Source organism: Nesoenas mayeri (assembly GCF_963082525.1).
Source record: "Nesoenas mayeri genome assembly, chromosome: 24".
Classification (NCBI taxonomy): Eukaryota; Metazoa; Chordata; class Aves; order Columbiformes; family Columbidae; genus Nesoenas; species Nesoenas mayeri.
In genome coordinates, this window is record NC_137546.1 from 5,587,065 (window position 1) to 5,598,654 (window position 11,590).

Sequence of the window (11,590 nt, forward strand, 5' to 3'; positions counted from 1 at the left end):
TTGGACTGATAAAGGGAATTGGGGGTGGGGGGGCGGAATTATTGGCTACAAACCTGGCATAATGGACAATAAGAAGGTTTAGCAGTGGGATGGGGCCTCAAACCAGCTGACTCGCACATCCCACGCTCCCGAAGCCACTCTGTGTCCATCCTCCACCCACCACGATTGGCCCCATCCCATAAAGCCACCATTCCTATAACAACCCCCCCACCAAAAAAGAAATGTTTAAAACATATTTTCAACCCAGTAGCTGAGGAAGAAAGGACGGGAGAGGGGGAAGAGCTGCGTCCTCAGTGTTAATGCAGCTTTATTGGCAAACCCCTCGATTTTGATGCATCTTCTGATGCACCAAATGCACCTTCATTCTCCCATTGCGGGACCTGAGCCCGTCCCCAGGTGTTTCAGGGCACCACGTGCCACCATTTGAAGGCGAAGGGTTTACGCCGGACGTTGGTGCCGCAGTGGACATCACCGGAGAGGAGGTGGTAGGAGAAAAAATCGTTGATGAAGGTGCAGGTGAGTCCCAGGGGCTCCAGCAGCTCCCGCACCCGCTGCTCCAGGCAGCACTGCCCACCCACCTTCGGGCCAAAGGGTTTGGGGATGCCCAGGTGTTTGCCCAGCACCAGCATGTTCACCTGCAGCCAGACCAAAAAAAACCACAGTGTTTTCCACCCAAAAGGTGTATTTGCAGCAGGTGTGGATGGAAAAAGAGAGGTGTGCGGGGTCTCACCATGTTCGGGAAGAAGGCATCCGCGTGAGTGCCCTTGAGGATGAAGAGCTGAGGGATGTCGATGATGTCCTGCTCGCTCAGGCCCAGCTCCTGCTTCAGGAGGTCGCGGTTCCAGTCGATGCAGCGCTGTGGAGATGGGGGACCTGGAATTGCCATCCCTGGCCACCCAAATCCCATGCACAGACCCCTGTGTGCATGTAGCATCCTGCCTGGATCCTCAGCTGCTCCACTGCATCCCATTCCACACCTCTGAGTAACCTCCTGAATGCACCCCCAACCCCAGCAACCTCTTTTCTTTAGTTTGACACCTCCGCAGTCACCTCCCAGTGGGACAACAGGCTGGGGTGACCCAGCACCAAAGGGTGTCTGGCTCCTTCATGGGTGTTCCCAAGGAACAAGCGCCAGGAGCAGAGGAAATGGCCTCAAGTTGCGCCAGGGGAGGTTGAGGTTGGATCTGGGAACAATTTCTTCCCCAAAGGGCTGTGGGGCATTGGAACAGGCTGCCCAGGGCAGTGCTGGAGTCACCATCCCTGGAGGGTTGGACAGACGGACATGAGGTTGTCAGGACATGGGGCAGGGACAGGGCTGGGTTATGGTTGGACTCTTGATCTTGAGGGGTTTTTCCAACCAAAATGTTTCTCTGATTCTTGCACACCTGCTTTCACACTGCACAGAGTAACTCAAGCCACAGTTTCTTGCTCTTCCCTGGGGTCTCAAGAATTGTTTCTCATACCCAGAAACCACCCGTCAGTGACGTGCAAGCGAGGAGAGTGAATCCACCCAAACCCACGGCCACAAAGACCCACCTGCACATGCTGGTTGTCATTTTTCAACGATGCATCTGCCAGGATCTCATCGATGCTTCTCCTCTTGATGCCCTTCAGCCCTGCGTGGGGACAGCAGCATTAAGGGATGCCACTAAGGGACACCGGCAGTCCCTGACATGCCGCAGGGATCACAGAAATCACACAAATCCCTGAATGTCAGGGATTAGAAGGGACCTCGAAAGCTCATCCAGTCCAATCTCCCCAGCTGGAGCAGGAACACCCAGATGAGGTTACAAATGTTGATGCCCTTACCGACGAGCTGCGTGGCTTCACCGTGGCCCTGCCACTGCATCTCCTTGAAGAGCTTGTAGCAGGCATTGGGGCTGGCCAAGAGAAGACGGAAACCCTGCAGAGAGAGCCCAGGAGTCACACTTTGCTGCTGGTGGGATATTTTATCCCCATGTCCTCCTAAGAGACACCAAGCTGACCTCAAACCCAGCCCCAGATGTGGGAGATGCCACCCAACAAAACCACCCCAGAAGAAAGCGCATCACCCAGCCATACTGGGGAGGATGAGCAACTGCAAAATGGCTTTATTATTTTTTGTGTTTGCAGAAGATGCTCCGTGCAGGAGCAGAGACAACTCCAGGGAGCGGTACCTTCCTGTCGTAAGCAGGGACGAAGGTGAGGAATTCATCCACGTGGCCCACGGTCAGCCACTCCGAGTAAACCTCCACCGGCGCCTGCACTTTCTGGGCGTAAAGAAAAGCCCTGACGGCTTTGGACATGCGCCGGCCGGCGGCCCTGGGGAGCAGAGGGAGGAGAAAGCGGGTGGCCATCGCATCCCCCCCAAAGATTGACCCCCATCCTTCCCCCAAACATCGTGCCAAGGGGAGAAAATGCAGCTGCACATCCTGGTTTTATGGGAAACGCTGGGAAGAGGAGGGAAATAGTCTGAGCAACATATATCTATATTACATATATTAATATATCTAGACATTTTGGTTTAATATATCTATATTACGTATATTAATTTTTATATCTACATCCTACTTTAATATTCCTTTTCTATATGATTCTATGTCCTATTTTAATATCAATTTTCTATATTATTATATCTATGTTATATTTCAATATCTCCTTTCTGTGTTATTAAATGCATGTTACACCTCAGTATCTCCTTTCTATATTATTTTATGTATATTATACCTCAATATCTCCTTTCTGTATTATTATCTCAACATTCTACTTTAATATCCCTTTCTGTATTATTATATCTACGTTATACTTCAATATCTCTTTTCTATATTATTACATCTATGTTATACCTCAATATATCCTTTCTATGTTATTATATTTAAGTTATACTTCAATATCTCCTTTCTATATTATTATATCTACATTCTACTTTAATGCTCTTCTCTATATTATTATATCTACATTCTACTTTAATATCTCATCTCTATATTATTACATCTGCATTCTACTTTAATAGATCTTCTCTATATTATTATATCTACATTCTACTTTAATACTCTTCTCTATATTATTATATCTACATTCTACTTTAATATCTCATCTCTATATTATTATATCTGCATTCTACTTTAATATCTTATCTCTATATTATTATATCTGCATTCTACTTTAATATATCTTCTCTATATTATTATATCTGCATTCTACTTTAATACTCTTCTCTATATTATTATATCTGGAGTATATATTAATATAGACCTATACTACATATTACTATATATATAGGCTGTACATATCTACAGGCAATTGTGCATCGCACCCCCAATTCTGCTTAGACGCCGTTGGGTTTAATTTCCCCCATCCTTGTCAATCTTCAATCACGCGCTTTGTGCGAGGGCGAAGTTTTCTTAGACAGACAGCAGCAGGCTGGGAAAACATTAATTAAACTCCTGCTAATAAGGGATAATTATGGTCCCAGTGAGGCTGGGAAAATGCCGTTTACCCGCTGCCGTAACCGAAGCAAACGCTCTGGCTTACAGCAGGGCTGGGGGCGGAGAATCCCGTTTGTTATCCCAGATCAAACCCCATCGGGATTCGCCTCCGTTGTTCTTTTTTTCCAGGAAAAGAACCTCCTTTGTGGAGGATTTTGCAGGGCGCTGTTGTTCCCGTGGGGCTGCCTAGCACTGCCTGCCCAGAGCAAAACAATTTCCAGTTCTTCAGGACTTTACCCTTTCCTGGATTGCCCTACTTTTAATGGGGGTGGGTGGAAATAATAGCCAGGATGCTTACGGCGTTGTAGGATGGGAGAAAAAGCATCAGTGGTTTGGGAGGGAGTAAAAATCAGGCCAGTGGCAGGATTTTGTAAGGGACAAAGGAATAACGACGCACGCTAAATCTGGGATTTGATAGCAACCAACCCCAAATTCCCATTTTGATGGGAACCGGCCCCAAATTTCTGCTCCCCTTCTTGCACAGGCATTTTCGCTGCTTCCCCACATCCCGGAGGGAGAGCTCGAGCCCCGCAGCGTCTCACCAAGGCAGGGGGCTGCCGATCAGGATCCGACCCAGGGGATACTCCTTCCCTCGCACCGTCACCGGCGGGCTGACATCCAGGTTGCCGAAGGAATCGAGGCTGGTGACTTCTCTCCCAGGGGACTCGCGGGTCACGTAGCCGAAATCGGGGCCCTGGGGAAGAGGGGAGTGGTGATGGGGACCCCCCAAGTGGGGAATTTTAGGGAGATAAAGGGGAGGTGGCGACATGATAACACACCAGGATCTTTTTGAAAGCAAAATCCTTCAAGCCTCGGTTTCTGGGTGAGTCAAAGACAACAGGGAAGGTCTTGTGCGGCGCTTCCACGTAGCCGAACTCCAGCTCATCCTGTTGTGGGAAGAAGAGGAGGAGGAAGATGAGGAAGGCTCCTGGCAGGGTGAGAGCCACCTTGGTGAGGGTGGCAAAGCAAATGGGGAAAACTGGCAAAGCCTTAAAAAGCCCCAAGGGGCCCCTTTTGCAATAGGGTCCCTCTTGCAGTGAGGACCCTTTTGCAACGTCCCTCTTGCAATGGGGACCCTTTTGCAATGTTCTGTAGGGTCACTCTTGCAGTGGGAACCCTTTTGCAATGTCCTATAGGACATTACTGTCTCGTGAAATGCCATGAGGTCCCTCTTGGAATGGGGTCCCCCTTGCAATGACCTATTGAGTCCCTGGACAACTTTCCTGCCTGTGCTTGCTGCCACCACCAGCAGCATTTCCCTATGATTTAGTTCACCTCTCACTCCCCCAAGCACCTCAGCTGGTCTCTCCTGGGGTGCCAGTGATGGTGGGTGACACCCCACATGCCCCAGGAGCCTGTGAGAGACCGGGAGAGCGGTGTATGATCTGACAAACATCAACTGCTGACCTGGATCCAGCGGTCACTGCGGGTTTCCACCTCCGAGCAGATGGTCAGTTTGCAGTTGGCTTTCTTCAATAGGGCCCGGAGTCCTTCCAGAAAGGCTTCGTTGGAGTCAGAACCCTGCTGGATGCTGCGGGGAGAGCAAGGAGTGAACACTTAAGGGAGGGAACACAAAAAGCCCTCCCAGTCCAACTGTGCAGCCCATTCCTCCTTCCTAAATGCACTGGGGTAAGAGTTCTGGGTGAGGTGAGACCCTGGAGAGGGTTCTCCAGCCTTTCTCCTTGGGGTTGCAGCAGCACCAGTGGGCTCTCTATCCAAATATTGCCTCCTATATAGCATGCATAACACCTGGTTTACCCTACGTAGCAAGGAAGGGTCAAAAACTCCCCCTTGGGGAGTCCCCCCAAAGCAGGAGAGCGATGGGTTGACGTCCCTCCTACCTGCAGACAAAAACCTCCAGAGGCTGCTGCGTGTTGGGCGTCATTATCCACGGCGCCACACGGAAAACCACTGTATCTGTGAAAATCGAGGTGCCCGGCGCATTCTGCAAGGGGGAAATACACCAGAGAGTGGTGGTTGAAAACTCCAAATTGGGGGATTTTGCAGGGCATGGGGCACATACCTGATGGGGAACCTCCAGCAAGCTGGCGTTGAAAGAAACCAGCCCAGAGAAGCCCACATCAGGGAAAGCCAACCCTTCAACGTAGAAGATGTTTTCTCCACTACCGACGTGGTCCAGCACGTAGGAGAGCTTGTCCGGCCCCAACACGGGTTTGTAGTGGGGGTGTGAGTCAGTCCCTGGAGAAAAACCAAAAAATACCCAAGCCCAGACGGGGTGACCAAGCTGTCCATGGGACTGCAAGGAGGCACCGGCTAGGAAGTCCGCGGACAAGCGGGTGTGCCGCCTCGTCTTTGGGGAATACACTTGATCTTCTTCCTACAAAGAGGACTCTATACCCTCAGGTCCAAACCTTTTAAGGTGCGTGGCTCGAGTTAAGCAACTAATGATACGCTTGCGTTCCCTGACCTGATTTTTCGGCAGGGAGCTGTTGGAGATCCAGCTGCCAGGGCGTTCAAAGGCAAAAGGTGCTGCCCGACGAGATGAGCTGCTTCGGCGGTCGGGTCAGAGCCCGCGCCAAAAAGGTGCCGGAAGCCACGTCGGCGTTATCCACCCCCGTGGGAATGTCAAAATTTCAGCAATCCCGCTGAGAAAAGCCTATTTAAAATGCTTTTTCACTTGATTTTTCCTAGATAACCTCATAATCTACAACAGCAGAGGAGCTTTGGGGACAAATGAGAGTTTCCAGCAATCAGAGGTGCTCAGATAGTGAATAAAAAATTAAGCATTTGCCCACAGAAAGGAGAAATACTCACGGAGAGCGTGGAAAACCCGCACTTTATCTGCGTCCGACTCGGAGACATGCAGAACCACCTGATACTCGGCAAAGATAGCACCGGGACCTTGAGTCCGCAGCAGCATGAGCGACATGTCCTGAAGGTCTATAGCGAGGGAAAAGGTGGGAGAGGGGACACGGAGAGAAGTGACGGCGGTGTTGCAAGTGGGAAAACACCCTGGCGAGACCTTATGGTTCTCCTCACGTTGCAGATGACGCCATACCTGCGGTGGTCCGTATGTCCACCTGCCCGCTGTCTGTCCCCACCGCGCCGGGGCTGTCCCGGTCGCAGTTGACCAGCAGCACAGCGCCTTGTCCATCTGGACCCCACGTCCACTTGGCCTGGAAGAGAAGCACCCAAAGGGAATGTGAGCAAGATCTTCCCCATCTCAGTCTCCTCCCGGCCCGGGGAAAACCCCAGCGCCACGGGCACGCTTGGAGGACAACCCACAACATGCAGTCAAAGCTGGTGAGGAGACAGGAGCGATGCTTTCAAGCCACTAAATTTCCTAATCTCAGCTTCTCGCAGGGCCAACAAAGACTATTTCAAACAGATCTTATCTTCTAACAAGCCAGAGAGTATCTGCCAGGCCTCATTTGGACAGCACTACGCTGTTTTTAGAAATACATCTCATCACGATGCACAATTTGTGCCGCCGATTGGGTTGCAGCTAATTACCAGGGTGTAAGTACTTGGGCATATGCAGATTTGTTGCCAAAGGGGTAAATCTCTTGCTGTTTGCCAAACTTGCAGCTGACTCATTCAGTGGCATGTTTCACATCCAAAAAGTTAAAAAAAGAAAAGGAAAAGAAAATAAAGCAGAGTGTTTTATCCTGTTCGATCCTTGGGGCTGGGCTGGAGAGGTAGATTCTGGCACAGAATTTAAAAAAGAAAGTATTTTCTTCCTCAAATAATAGGTTGAGAATTTGCCAAGTGATTTTCCCTAATTTAGACTCCAGCAACACCACCCGAGTCCTTCTCCTTCCTGGAGATTTTGGGGGAAGACATTTCAAATGGGTCTGCCCCGCATTGACGCTCTGTCCGCTGCCTACAGCAAAGCTTCTCATTACCTTGTCCTTCCCTCTGCTCTTCACTCTGCCGTTACGGTTCAAGTCCACATCCAGGGATACGTCTGAAAGATCAAGAAAGAAGGAAGCCACTGGCTCTCGGTGGCATTTTGGGCTCATCCTTGGCACCAGCCACAAGTCACCCAACACCAGCTCCACCTTTGTACCCCAAATCAACTCCAGACTCAATGTCTCCAACAAAACACTGAGAGAAAAGCCAACCCTGTGGCTTTTTCATGGCTTTCCCCCTTCACTCTCCACCTATCTGTTCCTGCCTTGGGTCACTTTGTGGTATATTTTGTGTTTCCAGCAATTTCAAGCTTTGTTCGTGAAGCCATGAAGTGTTTCTACCATGGGTGAGTGGACACCTAAATAATTACTAGGGTTGATGCAATGTTTGAGAAGGATTTTCCTTTAAACAGCTGCTCTTGGCTCAAATCTCTGCCTCTGCCGCAATAGAGGTTTTACCAGCAACCTCATTTAAACTCTACTTAAACCTGTATTAAGCTCATCTTAATACACCTCTGAATGGGTGGAAAACACAGACACTGAAGTGGAGTTTGTCCTCTCCTTGATGTAGAGAAGCGGACGTGGAGAAGCTGAAAACAAAGCCCTACATCTAAGGAAATGAAGAGAATTTGTAAAGTGAAAGCCCTGCAGATGGTGGTGGCTCCAGCAGAGCCCATTGGTTCCAGGATGTGGGAAACCATCAGCCTCGTTAGGTGCAATTTTGGGAAGCATCTGCATGACTTAAGGACACAGGTGTGACTGTCATGTGAAAGCTTTAGAAAAATCACAAGTTTAGGGTAATTAATCCATCCCTGTAGAAGGCTCTGCATCCAGACTGGTTGTCTAGACTCCCTTTGTAGTCAGCAGAAGAAAATAGGTATTTCAAGGGAATGATTCATCTCATCCTAAACTTCTAAAATAGGTCAGACAACTACACTTTGCTTCCTATTTTTCTGCACCAGCTGCAATGGAGGTTGAGGAGGGGGATGCCGGCCAAAGTTGGGTAAGATGGTGTCTTTGGATCCTCTTCTGCCAATGCAATGGTCTTGGCAAGCAGAGGAGGATGCTTGGCGTGTACGTTGGGTGGGGACACAGCCCAGCCTTTGTCTTTTTTGCACTATATAAGGCAGGATAATAGCATTTTAATTATTTCTCTCTTGCTTGTCAGCATCAGTCAACACCCAAACCTTCATTGCACGTCACAGATGGGCAGCCCGCGCCCCCCACTTAACTCCCAACTAGAACCCAACTAGATCTTGGCAGCAGGAAGGGTTGGCCGCGTTTGAAGGCGCACTGTTGTAACACCTACCTACGCAGGTGAGGTACAACCAAGCCACCGAAAGCTCATTGTCTTCCTGGCCATAGTATGAAATCTTCACCTGTAAAGACATCCCTGGATCATGACCCAAGTCCCATCTCCCGTCATGCTGAGTAGGTTTTCCCACTAATTGGGGTTAACCAATCAACACTACATGACAAGCTCTTGGAGGGTTCATCCAAGCCATTCTCCATTAATCACAGTTCAGTGGAATAATTTCTGCCTGCTTCAGCGCAAAAACAGGCAGAGAAAAAGCCAAGGTTGGAGGATTTTTTCTGCGTGGCACAGAGTTTCTGTCAAAAGGTTTTGCAACCATTGCTATCTTGTATTTAAGGCACAAAATGTCATGTTCTCCTTCTTGGTTTCATTTTTCATACACGATAATTACACAATTCCTTTTAAGTCTGAGTGTCCTCCATGGAAATGAACGCGATGACACCACTACCTCAAAATACTTGAGCCTGCTCACAACCCTCCCTTCTTTCCTGGAAAATTCAATTTATTTTTCCTGTTTCAGTGCATAAAAAAATAACTAACCTTATTGTCATTGATGGCTGTGCTGGTGACACCAATGGTCACTGCAACCTCTATATCAGGATCCAGGGGCCACCTGGAGTTCATCATGGGTTTTGTTGTGGGGTTGTGGATGATGTGGACGGTCACCGCGGAGGTGGCATAGACATCGAAGGATACAGCAGCTTTGGGGGTACATCTGAAACAGAGCATGGTGCTGGGTTAGAAATCAAGTTGTCCCTCCTGTTCTTCTCTCTGTGGAGCCAAATACATAAACCTGGAATTAAAATCCAGTCGTAACTGGGTGGAAAGGACTCAGAAACCATCTTCAGGTGATGAAACACATCGTCTGAATTTCATATGGATCTCTGTGGCGGCATTGAGCAAGCTGAGCTCCCACTGGTTCTTCCCCATGTCCGTCTGTGGTTAAGCCCAGATTGTGAACAGCTGAAGTTTGGGCATCCAACCTCTCTCCACAACAGCAAGAAAACCTCCAAACCTGCAGCATCCCAGGACAAAACCCCAACAAAGAGCCAGGACAATTTTTGATATCAACCACTAGATGGTTATCACAGGATTATACACAGACCCGAGAGGTGCTCAAACTGGGGCAGAACCTGAATCCAAGCACGGAGAACCCGCACCCCATCTCATGACGTCCTTCACCTTTGAAGTGTTGCCTACCTGCTCATTACAGCCCCAGCACCTCCATCCCAGGAGCACGAGTGCTCCGACCTGTCTGCTGTTGGGAGCCGGTGGCCCCAGCCATACGCAAAAAGGGTCAGAGTGGTAAATTTTAACAACAAGAAAAAAAAAATGAAGCAAAACACCCCAGAAAAGATTTATCCCCAGTGTTGCTCTCGGCACCGCATCTCTGGTGCTTGCAGCAGCTTGCAATGAGAGATTAAAGCATCATCTCGCTTGTCACCCCTTGTATTTAACATCATGCCAACACCGTAAATCCACCCGTGTGCAGTTGCACGCCGCGACTTCTCGCATTTGGGTCTGTTTGCCCTGATTTTACAGCCCTTGCGCCTCAGCGTCGCCACCGGATTCCCACTGTGCTCTATTTTCTGCCCCAAACCAAATCAAACCACAAAGCTTGACACATCCATCACGGAGTTCCCCCCATCCAACGCTCTCCAGGAACAAAACAATCCTCATTTTGGGGCTCAGGCCCCACGTTTAAATGGGACTGAGCTTACTTTGAGTCCAAATTCAGAAAAAAAAAATTGCAAAAATAGGTTTTATATGTTCACATTTGGCCGAGGGGAAGATTAATACTTTTTTAGCTCAATCTGAAGCCCTTTGTGGGGACAACAGCACATCCTGGCCAGGCTCCAACACACAATCCCAATAATTGCCCTGGATGCGATCCTGACCGGCTTGTCCTGTAGTCTCTATCATTATAAATATAATTTATTAAATAATGACAATGTGTAACAGCCAGGTAAATACAGCCTCGTATCTGGCCAGTAAAGCAACCTCTGTATTTAATGCTGGAAAAAAAAAATCTCAATTTGTGAAATCACCCGTGCAAACCTGCTGGTGGATTTTTTCTGCCTGAGCCACACATTTTATTCTTTACCCCGTTTTAGCTCTGGCCAAGTTGCTCATCTTGAATTGCTCTTGCCTAATATTTTTACAGCCAGAAATAGATCCCGCTTAGCCGGGGTGTGCATGGGCTTTGCCTGCGAATTGTCACGGCTCGACTACGCTTCGACGCCTCACGTTTTGCCAGAACCGACGTCCCTCCTTTGGGCGCAGCTCCCCTAAAACAGATCCAGTGGGAGATGTGGCAGAATAGAACTATAGAATCATAGAGACAGAATTATAGAATTATAGAATCATTTTGGTTGGAAGGGACCCTTAAGGTTGAGCCCAACTATAACCTACGTCTAGCACTAAACCACATCTCTAAGAGCCTCGTCTATGTCAAAGCATCTTGTCAAATCCTTGGATGAACTCACAATGTGGGCTCAAAATGAGCTCTGATTTCCCCTCTAGCACCCATTCCTCCTCCAAACAAAGAGCAAAACCACCGCTGGGTGCCCCCAAAACCCATCAGCCTGATAGAAAACCATGGGGATACCCCAATCCCAAGCATTACCGGCGTGTATCAAGGAAGACCTCGGTACCCAACACGCAGACAGCGTAGCTGGCGTGGCTGGTGGACATCTGCACAACGTGACGTTGAGGCATGATGATATACCGAGGACGGCGGCTGCATGCGAAGGAAGCTGCTGCCTGGCTCGGTAGGTAAACCAGCAGGACTGGATTAAAAGGCAGGAGAATTTAACTCCTCCTTCCCCTCGATGACGGGGTTTAGGCAGGGGACCCTGTCGTCTCCACCTCCGCCACCCAACAAGCTGCCTCCCCACTTATGGGGAGATAGAGGTGATAAGGCAGCCCCCGGGGGG

At 49.1% G+C, this 11,590-nt stretch overlaps 1 protein-coding gene across 1 annotated transcript; it reads right to left on the reverse strand.

Annotated features, from left to right (window-relative positions):
• Positions 1–401: 401 nt before the first annotated feature.
• LOC308049270 (protein-arginine deiminase type-1-like) lies at positions 402–11,372 on the reverse strand (the record flags this gene model as incomplete). Its single annotated transcript, XM_080358813.1, has 16 exons — positions 402–635; positions 731–856; positions 1,537–1,616; positions 1,810–1,903; positions 2,157–2,301; positions 4,010–4,161; positions 4,247–4,354; positions 4,875–4,998; positions 5,309–5,412; positions 5,491–5,666; positions 6,243–6,368; positions 6,487–6,604; positions 7,334–7,395; positions 8,649–8,718; positions 9,195–9,369; positions 11,281–11,372. The coding sequence occupies 16 exons, from the start codon at positions 11,370–11,372 to the stop codon at positions 402–404; spliced, it is 1,986 nt and encodes a 661-aa protein (XP_080214939.1).
• Positions 11,373–11,590: the final 218 nt, after the last annotated feature.